General features: G+C 41.2%; 1 protein-coding gene across 1 annotated transcript; it reads right to left on the bottom strand.

The window, feature by feature from the left end:
* Positions 1-14,886: 14,886 nt before the first annotated feature.
* On the bottom strand, positions 14,887-16,304 carry LOC139471202 (uncharacterized). The gene is made up of 3 exons (XM_071253486.1): positions 16,107-16,304; positions 15,462-15,576; positions 14,887-14,998 (listed from the first exon to the last, which is right to left on the bottom strand). Exons 1-3 carry the CDS (start codon positions 16,216-16,218, stop codon positions 14,887-14,889), a joined length of 339 nt encoding a protein of 112 aa, XP_071109587.1. The 5' UTR covers positions 16,219-16,304.
* Positions 16,305-19,096: the final 2,792 nt, after the last annotated feature.

Genomic DNA, 19,096 nt, shown 5'->3' on the forward strand with positions numbered 1-19,096 from the left:
TGTATCACATGTCTGTGCATGAAGACAATAGTCCCTCGAACAGTTGCTGGTACAGGAAGGTTTACATCCACGTACGCTGACGTCACATCCGTTTACGCAGGTGCCAGTCTCATCACAGATCCCCTCACGGCAAACCTCACAGCTGTGATTACAAAACTGCCCAGAATTCCCTGTGATGCATCCGTCCACACAGGACCCGTTGTGTGAGCTACAGGTGTGGTTCCTGCAGCGGACACAGGGCTGACAGTCTCTCCCGAAATACCCAGGTCTACATCCGTCCACACACGCACCTGCAGCGTCACACCTGCCACCACTACAACCTGCACTGCATGGAGAGGAGCAGCGTGGACCATACCAGCCTTCTACACAGCCATGGAGACACTCGCCACTCTGGCTGTGACACTCAGATGTACAAAACACAGAAGCACTTTCACCATGGACCAGACATCTGATTGTGTCATTTGTGTTGGAGCTCAAACGACAGTGTTGCTTGCACACCTCATGACAAAACATATCGTTTAATGTATAATTATTCTCACATTTAATGTTGCAGTTTTTGCCATCATAACCAGGTTTACAGCCTTCGGTGCACACCTCAATGCCATCCCCAGTCGCCTTACACGCATTATTCTTGCAAGCCATGTTACATTTTGATTTACAGAACCGGTCGTAATATCCAGTGTGACATTCGGTTGTACATTGTCCTGTGTTGTCGCAGTCTGAACACGCCTGGTTGTCGGTACACTTTGCTGCTGTAACATAGAAAACAGTAACCATTCATTTCATCATAACACACAACTATCAGTATCGCACGGAGCTGATATTTGCTTCTGATAGGATACACGTGGATTTTTGCGAAACTAATTAACCCGTTTATGACGCTAATTAGATTCATGGTCCCGGACGCCTATGTTTAAATGTGAATATTATTCGCCATTCCTCCTTGAAACTGAAACTTTTAAAGGACGACAAATTACAAGTAAAATAGTTTGTGTTTTTATTGTTTGAATTGTGCGAAAAAATACGTTTTTGTGGCCTTCTTGCAAATTTAGACTTGACGTCGAATGCGTGCTCGTTCGAATTGGGAATGATTGATATATTGAATGCCATGAATGCACATTATGCATATAAACGTTATAAATAAACACTGTTATATGTTTTCCCCTCAAATATACAGCTAGAGTACATACATGTCTCCACCTGAAGGTCGCATATACAACCTTCGCGAACGTCATTAACACGTAACCTCACTCCATGAGCGATAGTGGTAGCCTGGCACCAATAAACGGGCTTTTTGTGTCCATGTGGGGGAATCGAACCCGAGTCAAACATTATGTAACAAATCTCTGTCTATTAAACTGTCTGGATATTATTAGTGCAGTGTTCTGAGGTAAGCTATGGACATATCTATCACATCTTATGTATGTTGATGCAGCTAAATATCGACCAGGGTGCCGTTGTACAAAGCGATCTTCGCACTAAGATGATCGAAACTCCCATACCTTAACATAGACTTACGACCGTCCTAGCGCTAAGGTTGTTTTGTACAACCGCACCCTGTTACCATAGGCATACGTCACTCTAGGCATACAACAAGGGTATGTTATGTCCCCCTACTTATTAGAATTGGTCTTCAGCAACCCATGCTTGTCGTGAGGAGTGACTAACGGGATCGGGTGGTCAGGCTCGCTGACTTGGTTGATGCATGTCATCGTATCCTAATTGCGCAGATCGGCGCACTTAAAATGTCAACCACTCTATTATTTACATCTGGCCGTCATATAGCTAGAATATTGCTGAGTGCGGCATGAATAACAAACAAACAAACATATATGTGACAACTACATTGTGTTTATTTGCTCAGTATGTTTGTTCACGTAACATGGGTTTGACATCACAACAATGCGAAGAATGATCCTATCATGGAAGACATTAAATGTTAATACGCTGTTGCTCCGAAGGAAGAGTTATATTATGAAATAAGATATCACAATTCCGACGGTAAGACCACGTCTTCCACTGGAGATAGATAAGTGTCAACTGTTCTCGGGTCTCCAGTGACTACGTCGCTCTAGGCATACAACAAGGGTATGTTATGTCCCCCTACTTATTTCCTCGTATTGAAGCTGCAGGAAAATATTGACAGTGGTTTATGGACTGATTGCAGGAACTTGTGGATCATGTTGTTTGCTGATAATCTTGTGATGTGAGACGCCAGGACTACATAACCCCCCGGATAGTCAACTCTGTTACTGTAGTGTGAGGGGTCCACAGGTAAACATAACAAACATAAAGGTAACGGGGTCGGTGAAAAGAATATCATCGGTCTTCTGATGTGAAGGTATTGGTTATGTCCCCTATAGCGGACTTTGGCTGGTACAATGTAATTGTACAAACAAGACAAGAATGTTTATTGCATAATATTTGAAAAGGATATTTTTTCTGCCAAAACAAACTCCAAACTATTTGATTCCTTTGTTATCTCTACTATCAATCACGGGTGTGGAACTTGGTGATTATGTAAATAAAAACAAACTGCAAAATATTTGATTCCTTTGTCATCTCTAATATCAATCACGGGTGTGGAATTCGGCGATTATGTAAATAAAAACGACAAATCCATGTCCGTATTCATAAAAAATATCTGCCAAAAGCAGAGTCGATTAACTACGATTCCAACAATATCATAAGCTCGTGTTTATGAATCACTATCAAATAGTGATGATACCAGGTGTTCGCTAATAGGTGAACGTATCCTGCCCCATCGGTGGCACCCGTCACAAACACATGCAAAGACAAGTCAATTGTTCATCTGAAGAAACACAGGTTTACTTTTTGACGGTACAAGTTAAAACAGGGAATAGCACTAGACATATCTGCCATAAAACTTGTGTAAACCTTTACTGAGGCTTTGAATGGTGTAACCTTGATCCAACATCTTATCGCAAGAGGTATGACGCTCTTTGAAATCTTGGTGGAAAGGTTATGCTCGATTGTACCTTAATTGTGAAATGTGAGTGAACATCAAAGGCCGGATCTGCAGGAATATGGTCCACATGAAGGGAAAGTTGAACTCATCCCTGTTGTCATACAGTCTTGAGGAGAGGGTTTTGTCACCCTGAGTCCTTATAAACAGATCTTTATGTATAGATCTGAATATGATCACTGGTCTCCGTTATTTCTTGTTCAGATGGGTAAATGGGATGGCTCTTTGATGGCTATTGTGTGATATCAGATCATCGATATACCTGAAGCTTAGGTAAACTTCTTGGAAAAATTACTTTGTTTTGACTCTGCCAATCCGAGCAAAAATTCCGATTCATATGCATAAAGAAAAAGATCAGCAAGAAGGGTAGCGCTATTGGTGTCCATGGGTAACTCCTACGTCTTGCCTAAAATTATGTGAATAATGCAAATAATGCGTCATACTCTGGTTATGGGCAGATAGGCGGCTATCCATAATAGGTATTTAAGAGTAACGAACTATTGGCTTAAGTTGTAAAAAACACAAATTGGCTTTAGAAGCTAGCCCATGGTATTTTGCTTAAGCAGTGTTATAAGGGCTGACCAAATGGGATGTGTGAGGTTGATGTCATGTTTCAAAATTTATTTGAATACGTATCCTTGGAATCAGATTACTTTTTTAAGTAGATTATCCAAGAAACGTTTGCGGTATAATTGTATCCAAAAATGGGATAGGGAGTAGGGATAATAGGAACCATGAAGACAAATCTTCTGATCTATACAGTATTGGCAAATGGAAATAATATCATAATATCTGCATGGGAGTAGGCAATCAGATCTAATGGGTGTTAATGGTTGGTGTGATGAAATGGTGGCACACTAAAGAGTTTTGTTTTGTATATTTTTTTTGTTTATTTTATTTTATTTTTGGGGGGGGGGGGGGGGGGGGCAATTTTGAAATTTGCATTTTGCAGCCAACGTCAATAATTTCGGGTAAACCACCTCTGTTGGCAAGACATGCACGAATTCTTCGAGGCATGCTTCTGAGGAGTCGACAAATGTGAGCGTGACTCATGTTGTTCCACTCAACAGTTAGAGCATCACCGAGTTCATTGTGTGTGGAAGGTGGGTTTTGCCGTTGACGTACACGTCTGCTAAGGACGGCCCAGATGTGTTCAGTGGCGCAAAGGTCAGGACTGCTGGCCATGGCATGACATGGATGTTTTGCTGTTGGGAGGAATTGGGTCACAATCCTTGCACGATGAGCATCTGCATTATCATCTTGCAAGATGGAACGTTGCCCAACAAGTTGTGCAAATGGCACCACGTGTGGTGCAATGATGTTTTCCCGATACCATTGACCTGTGACTCTGCCATGGACAATGCGGAGCGCAGGTCGGCCAGTCATTACGATACCACCCCCTACCATTATGGAGCTACCCCCAAATTGACCATACTGTACAACGTTAACGTCCATAAAAGGCTCATGTTGACGTCGCTAAACTCGACTCCGTTGGTCACAGAAGTCGAGGGTGAACCTCGATTCGTCAGAAAATATGACATCATTGATTATCCCAGTGCTGACGTTTTCTACACCACGTGTACGCAAATGCCATCTGTACAGACGATTTCGAACCGTCTAATCATGTCCTCTTACACCAGATGCCTGTTGCAATCGGTTCCTTATCTGAGTGGCAGTTTGCAACCTATTTCTTAATACCATCGTTCTGACTAATCCATCCTTGGCTGGAGCTGGACTAATCTATCCCAGAGCGGCGTCTGTCATCGACGTTATGTATTTGTTGGTATGGGGCCCACAATCTGCTGATGACAGATTGAGAACCATGCCGCGTTTGGGCAACAATATTCAGACGTGTGCCCATCTGCAACATTCCTATGGCACGTTAACGTTCACCTGTTGCAAACGTCTCATGATCAAGTTCAAGAATAAAGGGTCCAAATGATCAGAAACAACACTTTTGTATGCATTTGTGCAAGGGAATTTCCAGGGATTTCTCCAGTAATGTGGAGTAAGTCCGTCAGAGTTTACGTGATTTTAAAAATACAGTCTTGTGAAAAACGTATTAACGTCAAATTGTGTCCATACGCTTATGAACGCCAGCTTCGCGGTCATGTGACCGGACTTTTTTCCATTGGAAAAGCTGTATATCGTGTTAACTTCAAATAAAAAATAATAAACAAATGTACTACGACGAACTGTCACTGTGGCTGTTGTATTGAGGTAGACATTGCTCATCTAATAATAGTATTCCAATCTATTTGTTGTAACACATACAAAAGTAGTTACTGCAGGGAATGTCTAGTATATTTACTCTCCCCTCATCTCTCAGCTGGTTGTTACACATTGTGTGTACTTGCATCCTTCGAGGTATCGAAATAGGGATAGAAAGATTATAAGAACGAAAATGCACTAAACATGTATGTAAGTCCATGGAGCATTAACCGTGTGACCATCACCTTGGTCTGATGGTAGAGCGTCCGCCCGGACAGCGAAACGTCAGGGGCTCGATCCATACTAAGTTAAAAGATGGTACTTAATGTTACCCTGTCTGGCGCTCGGCATTAAGGGGCTAAAACAAGGACTGGTCGGCTCGGAGTCAGTATACTGTGTCTAAGCGCGGTATTCATGTTAAACTGTGGCATGTTATCTCAGTGGGCTAGCACTATAAAATCGGCATTCGTCCGGACCAGTACAAGACACACACACACACACACACACACACACACACACACACACACACACACACACACACACACACACACACACACACACACACACACACACACACGTGCATGCGCGTCGCTATATTTAAAAGTGCAATAATCATGGACGCGACGTCCTTCATTGTGATGGCCAAACAGTGTATAATAGCTGTTCCAAAGTGGAAGTCATTATTTTAATAATGAAAACAATGAATAAAAAGTGAGAGAGCTATTATACTGTACATACATGTATATACCTGTCCCTATTTGTGTGTAATTAAATATGAATATCATACAATTAATAGTTTGTTTACGTTTGTTTTATGCAGCATCCATCAATATCTGACCATTATTTACAAACAAGTGATGACTGTCTTGTCGAGGAATACTCTTCCCCAAGCTAAATTGTGTTTGTTCGTTTGTCAATTTGAATTCATATTTCATTTCAACTATCATGTAATTAGTTCCGTTAGTCTGCAATCTCGAACCAATCTGATTGATCCAAGTATTCCCGCAGACATACACAAACAAAGGTGAAGTAATAACCTGTTAAGTGTTATGTCCCTTTGTATACAGGGCCCATATTCTTAACCCTCGTCTTGTTTGGAGTCCAGACGTTCTCGCTAAAAGAGAGTAAGCGGGAAATAGAATATCTGGATGTTTTTGACTAACGGAATCGGGTGGATAGGCTCGCTGACTTGGTTTAATGCATGTCATCGTATCCCAATTGCGTGGATCGATTCTGATCGTCCAGACTCGATTATTTACAGATCGCCGTCATATAGCTGGAATATTACCGAGTGCGGCGTTAAACAACAAACAAAACAAAACTGTTATAATTAGTAATAAATCAGTCTTACCCTGTGTGGAAATTACCATCAGAAGCAGAACAAGCACCAAGGAGAGGACCATGGCTTGTCTGAAAGGAAATCAATAACAACTTCGGTAAACTGACCTTCTTTAAATCAATAAACGTTGAACACATATATCTTGATATTACAGGTAAACACATATTGATATGGATAATATGAACATGAGATATGAGATGAACATGCTATGTACCAGGTGTGTTAGGCAATGTGTGTTTCTTGGAATGCACTTTGAAATGATCTTAACCTTACCTTCTACACGATGTGTTACAGCAATGAGTGCAACCAGCTACCGACAACATTTTCATCTTCCTCCTTAAGAGAAAGTATGACGTACCAATCTTCCTCCAGAGGAGGAAGTAACAGGTGCACGTATTAGTAGCCCTGACTAGGTCAAATGAAATGAGAGAAACACCACGTGTAGCTAAAGGTTAATGTATTGTATGGTGAAAAGTTTGCACAGATCTGCAAAGTCTGCACAAATCAAACCACAGTGCCAAGGTAACGGCACAAGCATGTTTTATATATTGCTGTTACTTTATAAAACATCAATCAGACACGTTTATGTATTAAAGGTTTTACACCTTGCATGAACAAGAACGTATTTCATTAATTACTTCCGCACACCTAAAAGACAACGACTCGTCATTGCTCAGGCAGACAACAGCAATAATGCCATATGACGCCATTAATTTTGAAATTAAAACCATAGACGACTTAAAATTATAAAAGATACGTTATTAAATCTTTCTGTTGTAAACATCCCGAGGGTAACTGCAATGGAGAGTACAATATTACTATCGGAGGCTATATCAGATGATCTGTAACCAATTATTTGATGTAGTGAATAAGGTACAGAAGCTCTCCTTCACTAAGTGAAGATATTTATTTGTCGTTGACCAATTCGTCATATTTGGACGCCCATTGCCATTGCCACTGACAAGTAATGTAATATAACATTGTCATCTTCTACCATATGTTGGACCTGTTTTACAGATGGCCGAAAATTGCCTTAAAAGAGAGATGAGAGAGAGAGATGGAGAGAGAGATGGAGAGAGAGAGAGAGAGAGAGAGAGAGAGAGAGAGGGGGGGAGGGAGAGGGAGAGAGGGGGATATCGGTGTCTGTTACATAATGTGTGTGCTTGAACATTGTTTTTAATCGCATATATGGCAGCGAAGAAAGTAAGTAGAGCATGAAGTATGTATCCCTTGAAAGACAGCTTTGAAACGCTTAGTTCTACATCGGTATTATGACGTCAGGCCGCACATTGTGACGCAGAGACTATTGTGAAACCTCTGATTGACCAATAATAATCGAGTATTTCCCAAACTCATGTTAGAATAGTGGTTATTCTACCCCAAGGTGGGTTATGGCCCTCTACACCTCCTACGATGATGCGGGGCTTTAGGAGTTGGCTGCCTGTGGAATATAGGAATCAGTGAACAGAGGAATATACAGTGAACACAAAGTAAAACAAAACCCATTCCATATTCGTGAGCAATCAGAGTTGATTGTACGATTCTGACTTTAAAGTGAGCAAGTGTTTGTGCATCACTGTCAAATAGAGATGATACTTGATGTTTGTGAAAAGGTGAGCGTATCCTTCCCCACCGGTGGTGCCCGTCACAAACACAATGTGCAAGGTAACACTGACTGCATCTGGCTGACGCAGGGTATGGAATGGAACAGGGCTGTGAATAATACCCAGCCTCGCCAAAACAGAATGTCCTCCTGCAGCTTTATCACCTGAAGGGGAGAAACACTTTTATTGAATTGTATTGTCTTCAATCGAATTAATCTCTGTGTAGCAGAATGTTTGTGAAAAGTATGCAGTTAGATTTTAAAGCATCGTTATGAACTAAGATGAATTACAATAATAATCTAAACCTAAAATATTTTACATCTATTTCCTTAAAAGCTTGTGTTAACTTCTACACTTGCACAAACCTCCTAATTCATGGTTAAGCTAATTTCGGTAAATAGGTTGGGTAGTTCAGACACTTCTGTTTTGGGCACTGGGTCTGTTACAGGTTTGTCCTCAATGTTTGGTTGTTATTGTTTGGTGGTTTACATAGATGTAACAGGATTGGTTGTTAATGTTCTCAGGTTCTGCTTAATCACTTCAATCAAATACATATCCTGGTCACGACTCCTGCTTACCAGTTGACATAGTCTCTCTGTTCGTCTTCTGAGAGCACCTGGTCTTCACTGTATAACACAGGGTTGTGTAGTTCATTTATTTCGTCACTCTATTTATATACAAACTTTGGTTATGTTACTGGGTTTTTTATCCTACATTGTAGTTGTATATAGTATTAGCATTGTGTTTGAAATACAATGAATATAAGTAATGTATGTGTACGTATTATGTATATACGTGTAGTATTTAGTGGTATTTCTAATGTATGTATTCCGTACATGCCAATGCAGCTGTGGTTATAGCATGTATATTTATAGTATATGTCTTTGTTCTACCTTTCGTCCCTTTGGCCAGGTGTGCAATGTGTTTTATTAACTACTAGTATGTATGATTAACTTTATGTGAAGTGTAATGTTGTATCTGGAGGGATTGGTTAAAGTGTGGCTGCCAAAAGTAAATGAAATTGTAAATCTAAACATATAATTAGTATTGTCATTTTCTCGTGTGCTTATACTATCCATACCGATCATGTTTAGTATGTTTAGGGCCCACCCGAACTACATTGTAGAGATCTTCACATCCCACAACGCTTCATTCGAATAAATCACTTACAATCTACAGGTACTCCCTTATCTTTCAGAAGTCAGACGTACTGCTGTTACCTCTGGATTTGAGGTAGGTTTCTTTAAAAAAAAAGATGGCACCCCCATGGGCACCATGTGTGCTTCCCTTGTTGTTGATCTGTTACTTCATGCATATGAAACAGAATTTCTGCTCGGACTGGTAAATATCTAAGTCCCTTCCAGTGTCTTACCTACCTGAACTAGAAGTAAAAGAGTGAAATGTTTTTGACAGTGTTTTCCATCACAATGGATAAATAAGGACGATAATTTATGGACGTCAACTTTTTTATTATGAGGAACACAACGTTTCGGAGGATGCTTACTTCTTCATCAGGTGAATGAATGCTATGAGACAGAGAATATACATTTACATGTAAGAACAACAACGTTGATGTTTCGTTGAGCCGTAAGATTGCCCTGGACATGGACAAAACCTGTCTTGCCATGATGAGAGATATCCGCCAACATCATAACGCTACCCCCACCCTTTCCTGTACTCAGTTTCCGGCGTAATGTTCTCCCCGACGTCTGTAGACCCGTGCTCGACCATCCCCTCGACGGAGGAGAAATCTTTATTCGTCGCTGAACCAGTCTTCTTTCCATCACAGGCCATACTCTGTGTTGACGACATCGACGCAGTCGTTGTTGACAATGTTGTTGACTCAATATGACGCGTCGAACAGGACGTCTTGCTCGTGTACCTGCTGCTCTTAAACGGTTTCGTACGGTCTGGACGGAGAATCTACGCAGTCCATGTATTTGGGATGCGGTTGAGGTGGCTGTGGTCGTCCTTTCACATGGGTGGCGCAGTCAGATGTAGCTGCCTGTGACGTTGTTTCTTTGCACTTCTGTTAATCTTGGCATGTTGTTGAACTGTCAGTGTTCGATTGACGCAGATGCCAGGCAATCAAAATTCCTGCACTTTAATACCGTTCATAGTGCTGCTGCACATGCAGTACGTGCAGCGCCATGGCCCTCTGGTTGCGTTTTTCCGATTCGTACGTGTTTCCCGACCAGTGGTTTGCATGTCCTTGTTGTGATCATTTTTATCCGGGAAATTTGTCACTGACACTATAACACATTAAATCTCTTCATCGCGCACCTCTTGGTCAGCTATTATTTTTTATGGCCAAAAATATCCGTTTTGCGTATCTTTTCTTTTTTAAGAGTATACTTGAAATGGTGTACAAAGTTAAAATGTCCAATTTGGTATTGTTTTATTCATAACTTCGATTGTTAGCGACTATATCCCCAAAGAGGGTAGAAGTAGCGTAAAATAATTGTCCCCTGAAAGAATCATTAACGATACTTTTATGCCTACTATTACTTTAATTATAGAATGATGCTTTGCCTCAACTTTGGCTACACTTGCTAAGAATAGCCCAACTGAAGGGATGGTGTAAATAATGTTGGCCCAACTTTGGTTGCTGATGATCTACAGCCCCTGTCGATAGAATACCTTTATGTATACATCATAGCTTTAACCGCCCCGTAGCAGAATCGTACGGATATGTCATAAAAAGTTGACAAATGCTATAACTCCCTGTTCTACGCCTTCACTGTGCCATTTATCTAGTTGCTGTCATTCCTCACATACAAACTGCCTTTTATATAATTTGTCACGTTCACTATATTATTTGATTGCCACGTCCTATGTTTAGGAAATGAAACGTTAGCTTTTTTAACCAGTTTGTAAGAAAGAGCAAGTTCCATTTGACATTTTAGAAAACTGGATGGTTGATAGGTACACCAATACTATCAATGTGTGGAATTGTTGAGCCTGAGACGTTCTGACGTTCTTTTCTTCCATACTCCCATGACAATTTTCATTGACAAATCGAAAACAGATCTGTGCAGAATGGGGTTTGGCTTCGGATAAGCAGAACCCCTAGGGGGTAGGCTGTGCTCGTTATGTGGTATTTATCTGGCAACCGCTAATGTTCATGGAGGCTCTCAAGATTTTCCCTTCAGGAATCTATTGAGAAGCAAAAATATGTTCTGAGGAAAAGAGGTGTCTTTGAGTTTTTGTTGTAAGTTTATTTCGTGGGATTTTAGTGGCAGAAAAATGAGACACTCGTGTGTTCTGGTGGCCAGTGGCAAACCAACGGCAGCTCGTAAATAGAGTGACCTCCCTTGATTGTTTATAGTCCAAACTCCGACCCAGCACTTGACACCTTCGTTACCCTCCCAGCTATCGACACAGCGTGTGACGTTTCTAGAAGGATGGGTGTACCGATATATGAATGGGACGAGAGCGTGACTTTGCGTGACTTGTATCTACTTGCCCAGTCCGGAAAACTCCATCTGAAAACACAAACTTTTCTGCCTGCTTCCAACACTGTTTTCTGAAGTCAAGAACGGAGCAATAGTTCATTCAAGACATTCAACTGTGACGTATTTCTCTAATTAAATATTGCCGCTAACACGTATTTAATTCTTATGTGGTTATTTACTGGTTTCACAATTTCGCTTTGTAGGTACCGTTTTCTGGTTTAACCTTCGCGTAAGAGAGACGGTCTGCATGGTGGAGGCGTGTAGGCCCCCACAAAGAGCGATTTTCCTGATAGAATGTTTAAGAGACATGGTCGGTGGAAAAGTGACAATGCTAAGGGTGGCTATGTTAAAGATTCTGTTGAAAATCGTCTGAAAGTGTTGATGTCAATTGGCCTTTCAGACTGCACGTTTTATAAAGTATCATTGACGTGCTGCACACCTGTCGAATGTGTGTTATGTTATTTGGTCACTGTGGTGCGGCTAGGAGAAATGTTATTTAAATAACATCGAAATTACTTTCTTCTAGCGTAGGGAAATATAACAACTTGCAATTCGGGAACAGCTTCGTAGCAGGGAGCGCTTGGGGAGTGCTATACAAGATGTTTGAATTTTTCAGTCTACTGCTCGTCAAACAAAATATTCTTTAATATTTTTTGTATCTTTCAGTTTGTGATGCCATGTGTAGCTGTGTCGCCTGGTTTCGATAAATTGAAATCTTGTCATAATGTCATGGCTAAACATGAAATGGACAACTTTTTTGCTGTCTGGATGCAGCTTTTTGGAGATGATATTCGTGGAATGTCACCGCTTGTAAACGATCTTATCTGATCTTAGATTATTTTCATGGCTTGTTGGCACATTAACCCGAAATTTTGGGTTTAGCTTTGCTATATACTGCGTAAATACAATCTAGCAGTAGCTCGTATTTATTCTTGACAGGCTCCAAGCATATGGTCTGATCAACGGGAGGTCATTCTTGAATGGCAACAAACTCATTCAACAGAACACAGCTTCGCAATAAACAAAAAAACACTCATTTCACGAGTGTCAAGGCTACCCTTAAAGTCTGCTAATCTATTGTCAACATGGCTGTGGTGGTCTTGCGCCGGCTCGCACATGACAGGACTCTACACATGGTGGTTCGTGTCAGGATGTCGGTGATTGTGTTGACATTTCGGATGACTGCCGATGATGCCATCCCTAAACGTGGTTTGTTATTCTTGGTTTCAAAGTGGTTCCACATACTTCTACTGTGGTCATCCTCTGTCCGGTATCTAAATCGCATCTGGGCTCTATATTTACAAACCAATCAACACACACAAAACGAGTCTGGAACAGACGATCCAGTGACTGACATCATGAGCATGGATATACGCAATGGGGATACGGTGATATGCATCGACCAAGTCAGCGAGCTTGACCAGCCGATCCAATTAGTCGCCTCCGATGGTATAGACCCCTAACTACCTATGTAGTGAATCGGATGGTATAGATCCCTAGCTACCTATGTAGTGAATCGGATGGTCAGGTTCGATGACTTGGTGAATTTTATGTCAGTATCTCCCCAAATGCGTGGATTGATGCTCATGATGTTAATCAGTGAATTGTTCAGTCTAGACCGCCGTCATATAGCTTACATATTACTGAGTGCGGCGTTAAACAACAAACAAAACATCCAATCATAAAAGGCGACTAACGGGATCGGGAGGTCAGGCTCGCTGACTTGGTTGATGCATGTCATCGATCCCAATTGCGTGGATCGATGCTCATGATATCAATCACTGCATTGTCTGGTCCAGACTCGATTATTTACAGACCGCCGTCATATAGCTGGAATATTGCTGAGTGCGTTGTAAAACAACTAACCATCCAACCATCCATCCATTCAATCAACTTGGGTGGCCTCTTTAAGGAATATCTTTGAACTTGCGTTTGTGTAGCCAATAACGAAGGAAGAAAACATTGCTCACATCCTGAGTACTCTGATTCTGGTTTTCAATCAACCTCGTTATTTGTTTGTGGCGTATACATGTTTTCATCATTCGTACTGCGTTAGGGGTTAAGGTTGTGTATGATATCTTAAGTACTAAATCGATGATGACTTCAACACAAATGAGTTTACCCCCAAATAATAGTATTGTATTTGGAATTTATTTAAATAGCATTCAGCGCTACGTCAAATTATGTACATCTGCATGTATTTACAAGGAATAAAGACGTTGGAGGCACTGATGGCGGGTCGACAATTTGCTGTGTAGCTTAGTGTCCATTTGTCCAGCAAGCAAACTTATCATGGATTAGAGGGGCGGTCGGGTAGCCTAGTGGTTAAAGCGTTCGCTCGTCACGCCGAAGACCCGGGTTCGATTCCCGACATGGGTACAATGTGTGAAGCCCTTTTTTTTGGTGTCCCCCGCCGTCATATTGCTGGAATATTGCTAAAAGCGGCATTAAACCATACTCACTCATTCAAGGATTAGAATACACTCATGGATTAGAATACAGTTTGAAGGCAACAACCCGAGAGCGTGTCTTTAATCAAGTCAGTGAAGGTCGAGGACCTGCTCCAGGGTGGTTTTCCTCCCAACAGAAGCTCATAGTCAAATTGGAATATCACTAACCACTGGAAGTCTGGTTGACAACGACAGACACGTAGGGTTTGGTGGTTTATGTGCCGCGATTCACAGAGAAGAGTTGTGTCCCTTAGCTAGGATCTGCCAGTTGCTGTTTAGAATCTCACATGTGTCCACGTTGTATTCCGTGATCTGCACCGTACCCAAGGACGAAAGTGACGAACGTCTACGACCTACACTACTTAGGCTTCCCTCCACATAAATTCCACAATACAACTGAAAAAACCCATCTCACTTACTGGTGAGGGTAGTTTAAATGTTTGTAATAGATCCTCGGACGTTGTTTGAAGACCCGTGATGATCCAGGGTAGAACAGGTCTTCAGCAACCCATGCTTGAGGTGAGTGGCAACTGTGCTTGTCGTAAGAGGCGACTAACGGGATCGGGTGCTCAGGCTCGCTGACTTGGTTTATGCATGTCACCGTAACCCAACCTGTATATCGATGCTCATGGTGTCAATCACCGAATTGTCTGGTCCAGAATTGATTATTTACAAACCGCCGTCATATAGCTGGAATATTGCTGAGTGCGGCGTTAAACAAGAAACAAATAAAAAACGTTGTATGAAAGCATCAGGGTTAAGCAAACACACTCGTAAGCTTTCATATCAGCGTTAACTGTGTGAATCAACACGACATATTTTCCACGGGCCTGTTCTGTTCCTATAGGAACACAATGACTGGGCCCGTTTCTCCCTCATCAACGTCGCAGTAGATATGTTGAGAGGCCCGTGACATGGAATCCCTTGAGGGAAGTGTGTCTTCCGGGTCTGTCCTGTAATTACAATTGATTATAATTTAATTTAATTAGACATTGCAATATTACAAGTGAAGGGTAATGATATTGTCGGAATCGTACAATGAACATTCTGCTGTGTCACCCCTTGCGAGGGACAATGTCAAACCCAGAATCCCGACGGGGTGTTCAGCAGTAGCATGACTTTTAAATGTATCGTCACTTCCCTGAACGTGTCCTTGGACGAGTAGGTTTAAGGCTGGACTTAGATAATCAACGTCCCAGAATGTGCCTTCGAATCCCATTTAGAACAGCACTACTTCTCAGTAACACACCTGTTCTTGTGAAGACCTGTATGCCCCCTCCCCCCATAACTTTAGCAATACCAATATTCACAAAGTTAAAACAATATAAAAATGTACCCAATTGCCCTAACATAGCAATACATATAAATTCATTCAATATCAGTGTGGAAGAATGATAGTATTATCTGGTCACCAACCTTCTTGCAGCAAAACCCTTCCTGTAGCAGATGTAGTTTGACACCAGGACACCAAGGATGAACACCACACAGCCTATCGGGAGTCCGATGTTGATACCATTAGACTTGGAATCTGCTGAGGAATCATAGCAATAAAATAATGCAGAGAAACTTCGTGAAGACATCGGGTTGGGTTGGTGGTTTGGTGAGTAGGTGAGTAGAGTGGCTGGTAGTTGAATGGGCTGGTGTTAGATTGGTTGGTACATAGATGAGTTGATGAGTAGGTGGGTCGCTAGTTTGATGTGTTTAAGATGAGTTGATGGTTAGATAGGCTGGTAGATAGATGGATTGGTGGATAGACGGAATGATATTATGATTGGTCGATGGATGAATGAGTTTATGGGAAATAGGGTAGATGGGTTGATGGATCGCTACGTTGGTGGGTAGGTGGATTGGTGTTAAGATGGTTTGATGGATCGCTACGTTGGTGGGTAGATGGATTGGTGTTAAGATGGGTTGATGGATCGATCGTAGATGGATTGGTGGTAGATATAGAAAGATACAAATAATATTAAAAAATATTTACACAAGTAAGTAATTTTGTTTATTCAAACCATCACTTTAGTTTAAATGATAATCTTTGTTTGTCAAAGTATTTTGATGTACCTGTATCACATGTCTGTGCATGGAGACAATAGTCCCTGGAACAGTTGCTGGTACAGGAAGGTTTACATCCACGTTCGCTGACGTCACATCCGTTGACACATGCGCCAGTCATCTGATCACAGATCCCCTCACGGCAAACCTCACAGCTGTGATTACAAAACTCCCCAGAATATCCTGTGATGCATCCGTCCACACAGATCCCGTTGTGTGGGCTACAGGTGTGGTTCCTGCAGCGGTCACAGGGCTCACAGTATGTCCCGAAATACCCAGGTCTACATCCGTCCACACACGCACCTGCAGCGTCACACCTGCCACCGCTACAACCTGCACTGCATGGAGAGGAGCAGCGTGGACCATACCAGCCTCCTACACAGCCATGGAGACACTCGCCACTCTGGCTGTGACACTCAGATGTACAAAACACTGAAGCACTTTTACCATGGACCAGACATCTGATTGTGTCATTTGTGTTGGATTTCAAACGACAGTGTTGGTTGCACACCTCATGACAAGACGTATCGTTTAATGTATAATTTTTCTCACATTTAATGTTGCAGTTTTGGCCATCATAACCAGGTATACAACCGTCAGTGCATACCTCAATGCCTTCCCTATTCGCCTTACAGATATTATTCTTGCAATACGTGTTACATTTTGATCTACAGGACCGGTCGTAGTATCCAGTGTGACATCCGGTTGTACATTGTCCTGTGTTGTCGCAGTCTGAACACGCCTGGTTGTCGGTACACTTTGCTGCTGTAAAATAGAAAACAGTAACCATTCATCTCGTCATAGCACACAACTATCAGTATCGCAGGGAGCTGATATTTGCTTCTGATAGGATATATTTGCGAAACTAATTGACCCGTTTATGACACTTATTAGAATCATGGTCCCGGGCGCCTATGCTTATATTCTAATTTTATTCGCTGTCTATTTTTGTTTTATCTATAATACCACACCATTCCTCCTTGAATATTATAACTGAAACTTTTAAAGCACGACAGGTTATAAGTACAAAAGATTGAACTAGAATAAATAACGAATTACGTATATAGATAATATCTTGAAACAAATGACAGCCAGATAGTGCATTGTGCACAAAATAATTTTTGCGGCTTCACGCAGAACATGCGCTCGTTCGAATTAGGAATTGGTGTTTGTTTGTTGTTTGGTGTTTTACGCCGCACTCAGCAATATTCCACCTATATGATAGAGTCTGGACCAGACAGTCCAGTGATTGATATCATGAGCATCGAACCTAGCAATTTGGATCGATGACATGCTTCCACCAAGTCAGCGAGCCTGACCACCCGACCCCGTTAGTCGCCTCTTACGACAAGCAAAGTCGCCTTTTACGGCAAGTATGGGTTGCTGAAGACCTATTCTACCCCGGATCTTCACGGGTCGGAATGGCTGTAACATTGAATGTCATGAATGTATATTATGCTGATAAACGTTATAAATATGCACTGTGATATGTTTCCCTTCCAACATCGCAAGATAAAGTACTCTCGGCATCTGTGATAGTTTAGCATCAAATCACAGAATTCCATGTTTACATCGAGAATTCAATGCCAAGATCTATAATATTCAGCAACCAAGCAATAACGCAGTAATACAATGTATCGAGACTAATTTGTTCATTCGGTAAGCATGTAAACGAAATGCCATATGATATAAACCATACAGTCGTTAGTCTTACTGTTGAAGCGTGCGAAGTACGTTGAATCGGCTTTGTTCGGAATTATGATGCATGTATGTCTGTATTTCCCATATTTTACTTGGGACAGATTGTCTTTCTTCAGTGATGCCAGATATACAGATTGGCTGTTATCTTAAGAAAAGGATGTCCCAGTAATTTTATTAGTACTTTCATGGTCTCCTGAACTGTGGGGATTCCAGTCACGAATGTAGGTCCCCAGCAACCATGGGAGTTGTATAAGACAACTGACGGGATCGGGTGGTCAGGCTCGCTGACTTGATGGATGCATAATAGATATACTGTATTTCCTCGAAATGAATGAAGATTACAATAGTCAGATATAATTAAATTACATTTTAACATGAATTGGGCATATATTTACACATGTTCATAAACATACAAGTTTTTAGCAGGTGTCGATATTTCCTTATAAAGTGGTTTACATTATTATTACTTCTGCCCACACATCTCTTTCTAGATCCATAATACATTCTACTGGACATCCACCAATTAAAAACGCAAGAATAACATCATCGTCTTTCTCCGAGATCTTAACAAAACCATTTACATCCAGAATATGGTGTTAAAAAGCAACTTTTGGTCTTTCATATTGATCATACAATACATTAACACGTGCTTTACAATATCATTGGCAATAGTTTTATAATAGCATTGTTTAAGAACAATTTTAGATGATCCATAAAATACAAGTCTTGCAATGTTAGTTAGGTGGTCCTACCTATCCAAGGCTAGTTTCCAGGGATAGTGTTCATCACTTGATCTTATACTAACATATCTTGACAGACTAGGTCTTGAATTAAGATGGACATAAAATACATTATCTCGATGATATATAATGGCATCATTAACGGCCTTGCGCCAGCATTTCCTATAATAAATTAACAAGTATTGACATAATTAACAAGTGTATTATTCAGGGTATACTTCTGTACAAGTTGTAGTATATTACACAGACTAACAAACAAACATTCTTAATATTTGTATCGACTTTCTGTGTTTCATGCGATATATCTTCTGGAAGATGATGTTCATTATTAAAAGTATGCGCACAGCCACAGCTGTGTCGATCGGTGATGTGAGAAAATAATACGGAAGTAACATTTGTTCGGAAACAGGCTCTTCGTCGCTAATACCCGACATCGATCCACATCAAATAAGGAAGATATTCTGTTCACACACAAATGTAGTGCATGTTGATCTGTCAATATTTGTTGAGAGGCTTTCCACAGTGTCTCAAAACAATTTGATAAATGCATGGAATATA

This window comes from Haliotis cracherodii, unplaced genomic scaffold, assembly GCF_022045235.1.
Source record: "Haliotis cracherodii isolate W230 unplaced genomic scaffold, xgHalCrac1.p SCAF_22, whole genome shotgun sequence".
In the NCBI taxonomy this organism is placed as follows: domain Eukaryota; kingdom Metazoa; phylum Mollusca; class Gastropoda; order Lepetellida; family Haliotidae; genus Haliotis; species Haliotis cracherodii.